Source organism: Cyrtonyx montezumae, unplaced genomic scaffold, assembly GCF_038088225.1.
Source record: "Cyrtonyx montezumae isolate F1298 unplaced genomic scaffold, pur_monq_1.0 scaffold_3, whole genome shotgun sequence".
In the NCBI taxonomy this organism is placed as follows: domain Eukaryota; kingdom Metazoa; phylum Chordata; class Aves; order Galliformes; family Odontophoridae; genus Cyrtonyx; species Cyrtonyx montezumae.
In genome coordinates, this window is record NW_027072034.1 from 128,197,770 (window position 1) to 128,211,900 (window position 14,131).

Genomic DNA, 14,131 nt, shown 5'->3' on the forward strand with positions numbered 1-14,131 from the left:
TCAGAAATAAAACTAGTTCAAATAAGATCACAGAACTTCAGCTACCTGTGTATGAATAATCATATTTTAATCTGTTTCTGCAATTTATTGTCTTCACAGGGGACTCAAGGCATATGTTCACAAGCACACAGACAAAATGTTTTCAAAATGACATGTCCTCTTCAAATTAATGTTTTAGTTCAGCATAATTCATTTCACTAATTATCACATTGTTTGCTGTTTTGAAAACCGTACCAGGTCATTGCAAACTACCATGAACACCTTTATATTGGCCGTAAGAGCAGTCTATGAAAGCTGTTATACAGAATATTAGCAAATATGCCTAAAAAGTACATTACACGAAATATCAAATCTGACCTACACTGGACCCTGAGTATGGCATCTGCTATGCCACAACATGAAGAACAGTAACACTCGCACTCTGCTCTGCATTGCTCAGTTTGGCTCTACCATTCCTCGGTCCGTCCCATGCCGCTGTCCATTGCTCCGGTGCTGAACAGCGCCGCGCTACACCATACCCCTATTAACCTTTCAGAACGAAGCCTTTGTTTTCCCCCCATAAATTAATAGCATGCCTTGCTCCATATTTAAATGTTACGTATAGATCACAGTTTTCCTGAACATCAATGCTAACATTTTTACATACATATTTTAATAGTCTTAATAAAAAAAAAAAAAAAAACACCACTAATCCTACAAGGTTTTATGTAAATAAAATCCATGCTAATCAACTCACCAGTAATACTCAGTGCTTCGAAGTGCTTCACTAAGCCTGTGAGTCTGTAAAAACCTAAACTGTAGTGGCATCTGCTAGTTCTGGAATATTAAATGTATTTCAGCATTTGCATACTGACATGTGCAAACAGAGATAAGTAAATTAGCATGAGGTAATAAGCAACTAAAAAACCTTAATGCCTATATATAAGGGCAACACATAGAGAGACAAAGCTTTCTCCTTCAAGGCTGCCTTTTATTTATTTATTTATTTATTTATGTTGGCAGGGGAGAGATAAAAAAGAAAATTCACACACACACATAAGTATAATTTAGTACTGCATTATTGAGACCAGGGGACTGAGGCTTTCATTCCTGTGCTTCAGATTTAAAAGACATGCTTGTCAGATTTAGCAAAACAAAAGATTCAAAGCATAATACAAATGCCTTGAAAAATATTCCTGGAAGCAAGTGTTTATTAGTATTTCTTCCCAATAAATTCATGGTGCTCAGCAGGGACTCCTAACACATAAATCTTTTCATAATAATTCAGAACAGTGTAACAATGCTAGTAAGCTACTAAGATAAAATCATATCACATTTGCTGTAAACGTGAAAAAGTGATTCTCATCCCCAAGCAATGTGGTGGCAAGTATTGGAAAAGGCTACTACACATAAAAAGATATTGTGATCAAGGACTCCTTTGTTATGGTAACAGCTGACATGTTATCCAACATTGCCTGATATCTTCCAAAATAATCATATTTTCACTTCCAACTCAACAACTACATCTTAATCACATCTCAGTTAACATCTTCTCTCTTTGTCTTAAAAACTTCTCTAAAGAAAGATGCAACCAGAAACACAGGCAAGTCCCTTGAATCTATGAGTTTACCATTCCATAGCTGACAATTAAGACAGGTGTGAAATAATTAGAAGTTAGACTAACATTATGTGGTAAAACTGGGCTAGAGCATGTGACTAAGCCTCTCTGCAGCATGACAAGGGGTCTCTTGGTCAGGCCATGTACTATAACTACGACCATATTACTTCATATAGCCATGAAGTCTGTGACCCCTTATTTGTTCCCAGTTGCCAGGCAGAAATATTAACTAAATCAAATGATATGATGTTTAATGACAGAGGAGAGGCAAGAAGCATAGGAAGTGAGCCACAGAACACACAGGGATGGTCCCGCATGCTTGTTCATTTTAAAGAAATTAGACTTCCTAAAACCAGAAAAATATAACTTTCTTCAATAAAAATGCAGCAGGTAAATGGAGAAAAGAAGCTGCAATATGAACAGTGGTGACAGAGGTGCTCATTTTTTTCCTAAAGATTTCAAGGGCAAAAGAGATAGGAAAAGACAGCCCAGCCAGAAGCTTCCTGGGGTACCCGCAGGAATGCAGCCAGCCAGGTGGCAGCAGCACTTCACTGCCTGTTACTTGCTTCTGCTATGGGAACCATCTCTGTACGTGCAATTTCTGCATTCTTCACTAAATTTGTCCCTAGACTTGAGCACTTCTCAAGGAGATTAACTGTTATCCTTAGCTCGTCCTCTGATGGTTCCTCAAACCTTTCTATCTCTGTCCTTTCCCTTCTCCTAACAAGTTTTCCACCCTTGCATGTACTTCTCCTTTTGCCCTCACTTCTGTCACCCTTTTCATCCTGCTCACTCTTGCCCTAGAAGGCCAGTGATGTCCAGAACTCTTCCTACAGTCTTTTCTCCCATAAACTTCCATTGTATGCTACATCTGAACACTGACCCCCTTTAGTTCTGCATTCAGTTGCTTTCTTCCCACCAGCCTAAATTCCACAATACCTTCTTTCCTCCTCAGCTCCCCACATCTCTATCAAACCCTGCCACAGACCCTCTGCACCCATTTTCACTGGTTTTGCACCTTTTTGTCCACCCTTTATGTCTGGGCCACATTTTTCACTATTGTATGATATAAGCATATTTCCTCTGCAAGAAAAGACTCCTGATCCCCTGAAGCTTAATGGGAACTTCTCTTATCAGTTCCTCCACATGGACAGCCTGGTTGAAATGTACCCTGAGCACAGCAGTAGTTCCTACTCTTGTGGACTGTAAGCACCATAAGCACAATGTAGCCCTTTTTAAAAATCAAGCCAAGTCTAATAGTGCCCTTCGGCATACTACACATCACCTCTGCAAATGACGCTTCATAGCTAAAAAAAAAAAAAAATAGCCCACGTAGGCAGGAATGTGTTGGGAACATATCTGAACTAACCAGCTCCACAAATACAAGCATGCACAGAAGTATGGTTGTTTGGCATCGATTAAATTTCTGAAGGGTATACGAATGCCAGAATGTGGCCTGTTCTATGTCCTTGCAACCTGATCACCAGAAACAACTGCAAAAATTCTATTTGGAAAGCAATTTAATGAAAAAAGATTAAAAAGAAAAAGAAAGAAAGAAAGTAAAAACAACCCCACACATACTCATTAATAAAAATACCCACGAAACACAAGAAAAACACAAAATCAGGACTGTTAGCTTTCCCATGTAAAATACACTATGAAACCCCATAACAAAAGGCACAAAGAAGGAAAATATATATTCAAGCCTCCCACTGCATGACCAAAGTGGAGCATACAACCACGTAATAAGCCACAGGAGCTAAAAAAGCATTCAGCCAAGCACTTGGTTGAATGAATTGAATCTTCACTCCTCAGCTCCATGAAACAAAAGGGATAGAGACAAAGTCTGAGAACGTTTCAGAAATATTAAAACAGTAACACATAGGAAGATGTTCTCTTCTGATGCAACCTAAAGAGCCATAGCTTCAAACGTACAAAGCACATAATAGTAGGCTTTTGCCTGTACTTAAAGGGAGATGTTGAAACTTCTCAAACAGAAAACAAATATTTTATAAAAAACAAATGAAGAAAAGGGCCCTCGGCAGCTTTCTGTGCAGCGGGATACCAAATCTGGGGACAGCAATGGCAAGAGAAACTACCACCTTATGGCTCCTTGCTGTTTCAGAAATAGTAAGATTCTTAGTCTTACCCTGTAATTTTTCTTAGAACATATATTTTGACCTGCAAAACCAGAAATAGCAGCCAGAGCTGCTATTAGAGCTCACTGGGAATTAACAAAGTACATCCAACAACTGGGGACCACATAAACTTCACACTACAGACATACATAGACAATAAGAAAACCTGAACAAAATTTAACTAATTGTATTCATTTTTTAAGGGCTCGTTAGGCTCCCTGTCTCCACCACTCTAGGAAAGTGTGCATCCTGAATGACGTCACTGTATTTACCCACACTGAGCAGTACGCTGAATCAGCCTTAGGACTGCAGCCTTTGTGGCTGAGATTCCAATTGTCTCTCCAGGTCCCCACAGGAGCATAAGTAACAGTATTATTATCCAGATGTTGTTGCATTGCTGTGCATTGCTACGGGTTTTTCCAGGCTTACATATTTTCTGCAGGCCCGAGATAAGACAAGAGATAACAGTGCTTTCTCTACATTTGACAGCTTGACACTATAAAGTGAATCTAGATTTCCAATACCTCGTAGGAACTCAGAGATCCACCATTCTGAAGACGACCAACCCCAACCTAGCGTTCAGCAGCGATCACCCTTAGCGTCTCTGCTGAGCGCCCGTCCCCTTGGAGCGCGTCCTTCCCCACCCCCGTCCGACCACCGCAGCTCAGGAGACGCCGGGGCTGAAGAAAGCTGCGGAGCCGCAGCTGCACGTCCCTCGGCTGCGCGGGACGCAGACAAAGGCCGGGCTGCGGGAGGGGCTCGGGGAGCCGGCAGCGGGCTAGCGGGGCTGCGCTTTGTCACACGGGGAAGGCGGGCGCCGGAGGGGCGGGAGGAGGCGGCGCGGGGCGAGCCTCAGCCCGCTACGGCCTCGCAGGCCCGGGAGAGCCCCGAGGCGGATCCCGAAGGCGCCCGGCCCGACCCCGCACCCCCGCGCGGGCCCGGGCGGCCATTTGCCGCGGTCCGGTGCCGCCGCCGCCGCGCCGCGCCTACCCGCGGCCCCCATCGCGTCCGGCTGCGTCCTCCCGGCTCGACCCGGCTCGGCTCGGCCCGGCTTGGCTCGGCCGCCTGCCCGCCCCCGCCAAGCGGCTTACGGGATTACGGCCGCCGCTCGGCTGCAGTACCTGGCTCCAAGGTGCAGAGCAGGCGCGGCGCCGTGCGGGAGATGCAGCTCCGCTTCTTGAGGACGTTGCTGAGGATGGTGCCCACGCCGCCGCCCGAGCTCTGCCGCTTCAGGCATCGCCCGCCGCGCCGCAGCGAGCCCGGCAGCCGCTCCTGCCGCATGGTGCCCGCGGCTCAGAGAGCTGCCCCGGGGCTGCGGGCCGGCGGCATGGCGTGGGGGGAGGGGAGGGCGGCAGCGGCTCTCTGAGCCAGTGGGGGTCTGCAGAGGAGCGGGGAGAAAGAGGGAGGACGAGGAGAGGAGAAAAAAAGAAGGTGGGGATAAAGAGAGAGTTGCTCCCGCCCACAATCCTCGCATCAGCGCCTGAAAACCTCCTCCAGCACCACCTGGATGCTGCAGCTCCGCACAGACATCAAGGGGCGGCCCCGCTCCGGCTGTGCCGCGGGCAGGCGGGACGGAGCCGGGAAGGAGCGCCAGGGGCTCTCCCGAGTCCCGCGGGGAGCTGTCCAGCTCACCCGCCTTCAGCATCCCCGAGTAAAACCACATATTCGTATGCCGTTCGTATGACCCCGAATTACAAACTCACTTCCTACTCCACACTTCAAAAAGGAAAGTGTTCGACAGCACGATTAGCTGCGGCTTTAAGCGCTTGTATTTGACCCAAAAGCATCTTAAAATAATTTGATACAAAATTTCAAGCTCTTGGTTTGGTTGACAAGCAACGGGAAGCATTCAAAACGCTAACAGCTTTTACCACCCAAAGGCAGCCGATGCTCCAAGGAGAGATGAACCATGGAGTTGGACTTGATGCTCCCCGTGGGTCCTTCCAACTGAGGTTACTTTACGACTACAACTATGTCATATGAATCAAACACAAAGACCAAGCTCCCCAAAGTCCGAACCCGCCTGTCCACTGCTGCAGTTCTGGAACAGCCATTTGCTCCTTTTATTAAACATGTTTGCCAGATGCATTCTGAAAACTGGCAACACATTAAGCAGTAAAGCCAACGGCATAAAGGATACACCAAGAAAACAAAACAAAAAAAGCTTTTTAAAAGCAATAGTTATAGCTGATCTAGAAGTTACAACTATATCTAGAAACTACTGTTATTTTTGCAGAGGAGTGTGAATTTGTTCATGCCTCTTTAAATATCTGGTTCAGTTCTGCAGAGAAGTCACTACACTTGAGCTGCCAGCTCGCATGCACTCTGAATAGATAATTAAGTCTGTGTGTCGGTGGTTCTTTTTTTAACAAAGGTGACACTTCCCTGCTGATGTAGATGATGCAAATCACTTTATTTCAGTGCCAGCTGGAGATGATTTAGTGGTTAAAGCATAAAATTTGAAACGAATTAATCTCCCTAGGTGTACAGATTGTACCAGTGGGACTGCAGCAGAAGTACTTAAATACAGAAATAACCACATAATCTAGTATTTTTCTCCTCTTCCTTTGGCACTGTATGCAAAGTATACGGTATCACATCCTTCTTTGATCATTCCAAGACTGGCTAATTCAATGACTTTGGCAACTGATCAGTATCAAAGTTTCGGGACATGACTGAGGTCATCTCACCAAATCAACAATAACCATATCTCACCTCCAGTTGTTAAACAACTACAAGTCATCTCTAAGAAAGACATCAATACTTAAATGATGAGGATAACCAGCTGCTTCTGTGCGAGCAAAGTGAGAGTACAGAGTCTTTGTTACTGTGGTTTTTCCTACTTGTCATCCTGTTGCTCTATGAAAACCCAGAAACAAACAGGACAATCACCCTGTGAGTGGACACTTTCTAGGACCAGCATGTCACTAAGGACACCTGCCCACATGCCATCCTATTAATGCATCATTACTCTTAAGAAAAATGCAAAAAATGAACTTTAAGAGACAAAATGAAAAAGCCAAGACACACTAATGGGTTTGATGACTCACTGGATCTTTAGCTCAAATGGATTTCAGAGACACAGATAAGCTTCCCATTATGTATATGTCTACATACATTAAGCCAAGCTTCTAGAAAAATAGATGGCTTTATTTATTTATTTATTTTAAAAACACTGATCAGGCAAAGCCTCTGATTTGCCAGTGCCAGGTATTCTCTTTCCCACTCCTTGGACTTGCAGACATCTAATCATGACACTGCATATCAGCAGCTAGTATAAATTTGCCATATTCACCACTAAGTTGTTAATAGTCTTCAATTGCAAGGAAATTTCAAAGCATAGAGACAATAAAGCTCACAGATAAATCACCAGCTTCAAGCTGGGGTAAAAGCAACATTTTAAAACCAAATAAGTCACCATCCACCATTAATCTAGTTTGCTCCACAAAGTCATAGAAGGCTGGCCATGTCAACAAGTCCTTAGCTACAATTACCAGCAAGCCAGATGGTGCTCAGAGATGATTAATAAATAAATAAACTGATGAGTTTTGGCTGGTCCAGTTACTTCACCTCTACATACTTCGTAATTATCAGTCTGAGCCTTTAATTTTCCCTCCTGCAGTTCATTTATTCCATCCCACACAACACACTCACTTTCTGAAAAAACTTTTCATTTGGTATGTCTTTGCAGTCTCATCATCACCTGCTAACTGTGCCCTTTAAAGGTCTGAGGATACCTCTTAAGAAATCCTCCATGACAAGTATAACTCACTCAGTTCCCACAGTCTGCCTTCTGGTGAACTGTCCTATAATCACCAGCAGGTTTTGACATTGAAAAACCTACTTTGCTCTATTTACCTTACTCCTCACTGTTCACCATCCCAGTTCCCTTCTATCTGCACTGGGATAATGAGGTTCAAGACATGCAGCTAGAAAGGGAAAACAAATATCGGCAGACAGGGCAGTGACAGAATGGGGCTGCAGAGCCATCTTGCAATTAAAGAGAAGGATACATCTTCCTGCATGAAGCTTTAGCTACTCAAATCCAGAACTCCTGGGAAGTACATTTCACTTGTTCTCATACAACATACATGAAGAAGACTAAATATAACCAAAAGACTAAAAATCATAAGCAATTTTCAGCTGGGTCACTGCGTTTTGACATTTCATACCCTTCCTTTATGGAAGCATACAGACCTTCTGTAATTTTCATTTGCATCACACCTCTGTAAAAGATTAAACAGTCAAAGTCTGGGAAAGCTTCTTTGCCATGCTTTGGGATACCTGTGTTAGCAAAATATTTAACTAGCAACTTTTATTTTATAGGAAAATTTTATTTTTTAAATGCGATGAAAATCCTTTTAGTACCTACGCAACTATTCATGTTGATCTGTTTAAAAGCAGGAGCTGATAGAACTGTACTGCATATAAACATATAAGAGAAAAGGGGAGCTCTGGGGGAGTTCCTGGTTAAGCCATCAAAACAAGAGGCAGGAAGGTTTAAGAATGCCCTGCCTTGTATACAATGTCAAACAGAAGGCACTAGAACACCTTCCTAGCATCCAAATGGAAGTACATTTACCATTAAGTTAAATATTAAGCCTCAAATGTGACTTACGCTAAAACTTCTTCTCTCAACAGTGTTATGCATTATTCAGTTATCACAATTAAAAAAGCAGTTAAAGTATGTTCATACTATATTTCATCCCAGAACGTTTTAGAAAGTATGTTTAGACAGCACTGATGCACTAGCTGCTGGTACATCAATCATTAGATGGCACATACATATCAATAATATCATGGCAAATGTGTGTTACAATCACATCATTTATTAACCTCATCATCAGCCAATTGCCTGCCAAGGTACAGAACTCTGTGTAATATCTTTAAGAGTCCACAAAATGTAATTGTAAAACATAATCCCATTACCATTTGGCTTCAAATAGCTCAAATAGTAAATCAATAAATTTGAAATCCATACCAACACACATTCTGATGTGCACTCTAATTCATCATGAGTATCAAGAGAGGAAAAAAACCAACCAAACAAAAAAAAAAAAATAAAAGCACTATCAGTTTATAGTATCTAGGAGAAAATGTGGAATGAAATGTGTCCACTTTTGAAGGATGACAGGATAAGACATTTTGAGTTCTCCCAGGAAGCAAAACTATTTTAAATACACTTACTCCATTAAACCATCTTCTCCACTGGAGCACAACATTTCTAGCCTATCCAATTCTATGGGAGTTCTATTATTAAACAACCCTCCTGCCAAAAACAGTATCTTTTTGCTTTATTCTAAAAGCCACTCTGATCCAATACAGGCTCTTGAAGCAAGCTGAAGTTAGTACCTAAAAAATTGTCATGACAGCTTCATGCCATGATGTAAAACAAGCATAACTCATCTGACAGCCTGAGAAGAGGCTTTTGGCTAGCTACATCTTTGGCACTGAAGGGGCATGAGCATTGCAGCAGTGCGTGTCCTTGAACACGAGCACCTGCCAGGTGGTCCAGCACTCCTCCCACCCCAGCCTGCACGTACAGCATCACCTCCTGCATTTGCAGTACTGCTCTTCAGGCTCTGTTTGGGACTTCCTACCTCAGACAGCACAGGCGAGCAGATGCTTTTATGCACCAACTGGCTGCAGCTGCTGTGTGGACAACCAAGCACAACAGAGCCTGCAGCACTGCTCTGCGTGGACGTAGTTGCACAAGCATGGGAAAAGGGAGTCTATGGGTAAAGAAGGTCAGATTCATTTTACAATCACAGGAAATATTGTAAACACAGGAAAAAAAAAAAAGAAAGATTTTGGACTAACAGAGTCAGCTCTGTTACTAAGCCAATCTCTACTCTCATATGTCAGCCAGGGTTGTCTTCTCTGGACAAAGGAAAGTGACAGAGTCTGAACAAAAATAGAAGTTCTGCTATTGTCTTTGTGTCTAGAGAAGTTCACCTTATGTACTTTCCGTAGGTTGAGCTCCGGAAAATGCTTCAGTGTGTTGACACACCATTGTCACCACAACATTAATATTTTAAGGTTTTCCACTCATTAGTATTTGGTACGTAAATGTGACAAAAAAGGCCAGGACCTTGCTTTGTCCTGTATTAGATATCATAGGGAAAAAAAATTAAAAAGAAAAGAGTGAGAGCCAATCCTTGTTAAAAAGTTATTCAGTGCAAATATGAACTACTCAATGGACAGGAAACAGTATATATGATTTTCAGAAATGGAAAGTCAAGACTTAAATGATTAGTCTCAGGAAGCGTGCAGCAGAACTGAGGAACAAATCCCCACATGCTCAGTTCTAGCCCAGTGCTACTTCTTCCTTTAGACTGCACACACCCTTCTTGTTTTCCCCTTTAAATGCTGACAGCACTCTTAAAAATTAAGTACTCTTTAACAGTGCCTTATTTTGAAGAAAGCCCTTAACACAGCCCAGTTGTTCTTTATTTAAGAACTCAAGGTGAAGTAGAGGAAATCTCAGGAATTCTTAGTAAAGAGCTCCCTGGCAACAAGGCTTTGCTTATAGCCAAGATGACTGAAAGAGAATATTGCTGCATGTTGTTTAGCTCTATCTACTGAGGTTTAACCTAGAGAACACAACTAAGACAGCATCATTTACTGTAGTGTTTATTTGGAAATTGATCCTCTAGACTGCTGTGGTAAGAAACTCCCAGATGTATATACACTATGGGATCCTTCAGCTTACTATAATTGCAATTGGGCCAGGAGAGAACTTGAGAGGAAGATTATTCACTATGATACAAGGTATTATTTCTTGGTCATTCTCTCCCTTCCCTCCACCCACACTATCCACTCTTGCCTTCCATATTACATGTGTTTACTAGGGCTTGAAAGGCAAAGGGAAAGAGAAGTTCCCTTTGATTCAGCCAGCTCTCCTTGGCCCCTACACCACCTACTCACAAATGTGTGCTGACATTTATCTTTCTGGAGTAAGGGTCAGTTACACCAGTAAGTTTATTCACAAGCTGAATTATATTTATAAAACACTGCTTCTTCAAATTTTTGGCAGATCAGTATGCCTGAGAAGCATGTCAAACTTCTGCATCATCAATGAAAAGACTTCAAAAATCACCCATCTGTAATGAAGACACCTGTAAATCTGTTGTGAAAGCAGTTTCTAGCAGAATGGGATGAAGCTGTGATGACCCATTTCCTATCTAGAGAGGTACTACACTTCATAGGCAGTCAACCAGTGCAGGTAAGGTAGGCTGCAGGTCCCTTGCTTCCCATATTGTTCTCAAAGTAGCACAAACAATGCTTATGCAATTGGATTACATGAGTGAGAATGTGAAAGCCCTTAGAAGTATCACAGGCTGATAAGCCAAAAGTACAGACACACTTGTAACCCTCTTGAACCCACCCGTAGCCTCTCTCCATTTGTGAAGATGTAGCTATCTCTATGAACAAGGGAGCTGCAGAAGGACTTGGCAGGCATACAGTACCAGGACTCACTAAGGGAAACAGCAGAACTGCACATTTACATCTCCCCAAACCCACACAAAGACCCCAATTTCCTGAGTCCTTTAGGAGACCCGTCCATACAACACAGTCACACCGAAAGCTAGGAATTATGTTAATATTCAAATGCAATCTGTCACAAATTAACTCTTTTCACTATGTCACCAGCTCTCACAATCACACTATTAAAAAGGTTCATTTCCTGCAGCATCTGCAGTCTCTAGACAAAACCATTTTTGAGGATGGAAAAACTACATTTGCTGATAACACAGCAACACTGTGCACACAGTGACAGCAACCCATGCCAGCAGGTTATGTACAAAGAGTGACCAAATTCATTCCAGGCCCATCAATGGGAAATGCCCATTCCTAGAGTATAACATGAGAGATCTGAAAGAATTTCTGAAAAGCAGAAAACAACTTATGCTTCATAAACATCATATACCACAGATCAAAAGCACCTCAAATATTTTTGGAAGGAAAGAAAACATAACGTTACAAATCTGATGCGATTGGGAAACCTTTACCTTAACATAGTGTTTCATGGCTGCACTGAAAGGACAAGACAGAGATTTAACTCAGAATTGTCCTTGTAGGAAAAAAAAGGGTTTTAAATATACTACTGCTTGATTACAGGACAGCAATAAGTTAATTCCCCTTATTAGGCCAGGAATAGAGGGCAACAAACTTGCACAACTGAATAAGCCTGATATTCTGTAAAGAATATCACCACAGCACCCATAAGTTGTGATTCTGGCCTGCAGCATTATATTGGAGTAGGCACTATACAATTACAACAACAGAGTATGCCTGCTTTAAAAGAAAGAAATAAAAGAAAACACAGGAGCATATAGAGGAGTATGGAGAGACAATAAGGTTGTATTGGTAAGCATGATGGATAGTAGCAGTAGTCAGAATAGAAGAGCTGCTATTATATTTCTGTAGGCTTCACAGTAGAAATAAGTCTTCAGTTAACTCTCTGTAGATACCACATCTTCTAAAACATCTTAAGTATACTCATCAGAAAAAGAGTTTAGGAAATGTTCAGTGTCCCAAACGGTTCCAACTAGCTGTTGATCAACAGTGATATGGATCAAAGAAGTGATAGATAAGTCAGTGATATGGATCTTTTCATGTTGTGAAGTTAAAAGGGGAAGGGAAGGGGAATTGTGAACAACAGCATCCAAGTTTATCTTTTCCTAACTTAGGGCAACTACACAAATTAATTCTGAAGTCATCACTGCCATTTGAGGAACACAGCTATCAGTACTGTCCTGATGAAGGAAATAAAGAAAATTGTTGTGAGGCAAGGAGTGAAAGTCAATTTATTTCACTCATCTAATTTACGCACTGGTTATAAAAGTAAAGCAGATCACATGCAGTTACATTAAGCAGATATTTGCATTTCATGAGCAAGGTAAAAAGACATGTCATGCAGGCATTGCTATAGTAACAAAACATTTTAACTGCAGTAGTAAACAGCATAAAGTCTCAGCAAGTGGAATAAAAGTCAAAGCAATGCCCTTATGCCCGATAAAATACATATGGAGAACATTTTAAATAGAATGTCTCAGCAAATGCTGTTTTTTGTCAGAGAAATCATCTGGCTCTACTGAAAAATAATACAATTTTCATAAGAGACACACTAAGAAAAATCACTGAAGAGGCCTACCTAAAAACATTGCTGATAGACATAAAAATTAAGAAATGTTCCCTTGCCTTTCTAAACAATGGAAAGCAAATGTATGTCTTGGCCAGTATATACAGTATACAGTATACCCAAGAATCCCACTTAAAGTCACATGATCATTAAAAAAAACAGCTAACCACCAAATCAGCAGAAAAGACTAATGCAATACACGAAAAAAAAAAAAAAAAAGAAAACAAAAAACTATTATTTTGACAGTTTTTACTTGTAGACATGTTTAAATACTTACAGAACAGAGGTCACAGTATATTGAAGGCTCTCAGCTCTCAAACAGAGGTGCTCTTGCCTCATTAGAATTTGATTATTTGCTCAGCATCTAACATAGAAATTGAATATCATTGTAGATTTACAACTTGATTGGTTTGAACTGCTACTTCAAAAACAGTAAGATTTTAATCCTCCTAACAAAACTAATGAAAGCAAAACCAGTATGTCTCCGAGACAAGATTTGTCCACAAAAATAACACTTTCAAAGATCTTTGACTGTAAAGCGATCACCTAAGTTAGAAAAAAGACTAATAAAAAAACATCTTTGCTTTGGGCTGTGAAGCACTATGGAGATAGGACCATGCTTATACACAAAGTTTTTAGATACAATTTCTTATCTGCAGTAATGCTAAGAACTTCTATCAAAGACCAAGCCTGAAAGATTCAAAGTTTGATGTAGCAAAAAGACATTGTCCCTGCACTGCCCAAGGATAAGACTCCTATTTTCAAGCAAAAGAATCCTCCCTTTCACAGCATATGGCCACCACAGATGGAGTTTCATCACAGAGGAATGGAAACAAAACCCTTTCTGGGATTGCAGGGGAAAATGGTATTCACTCCAACAGAAGCTAATGGATTTCGTAGGACTGCAAATCTCAATCGGTCAGCATGGAAGTCATCCACTAGCACTCAAGACCTTTGATCACATATACATCAGTTGCTGCTTGCAGATGCCACTAGTTCTCTACGAAATTGACATGTTCCCATTGCATTTTGTTTGTAAATGAAACTACTGCAAACCTCCACACCATATAATTCCCTTTCCCATCTCCCACACGGGCCATAGCTTCACAGAGCACTTCTGCAACTGCCAATAAAGGAAGTGACTAACTTAAAGCAAAGGAACTCCAAACTACCACCTCCCACTTCCTGAAAAAACAAAACAAAACAAAACAAGAGTACATCAAGCATTCAAACAAGTTTGCTAGAGCAACA

General features: G+C 41.6%; 1 protein-coding gene across 4 annotated transcripts in view; it reads right to left on the bottom strand.

Moving 5' to 3' along the window:
* Window positions 1–14,131, bottom strand: part of TBC1D30 (TBC1 domain family member 30) — a 47,988-nt gene that overhangs the window by 22,461 nt on the left and 11,396 nt on the right. The window contains exon 1 of one of the 4 annotated variants that reach the window (XM_065743361.1): window positions 4,857–5,031. The exons of 2 other annotated variants lie outside the window; for them this stretch is intronic. In XM_065743361.1, coding sequence (XP_065599433.1) covers window positions 4,857–5,016 — 160 coding nt within the window. In that variant the 5' untranslated portion in view covers window positions 5,017–5,031. Of the gene's footprint in view, window positions 1–4,856; window positions 5,032–14,131 lie in introns of those variants that run through there. One more of the 4 variants, XM_065743360.1, reaches the window with a different exon arrangement.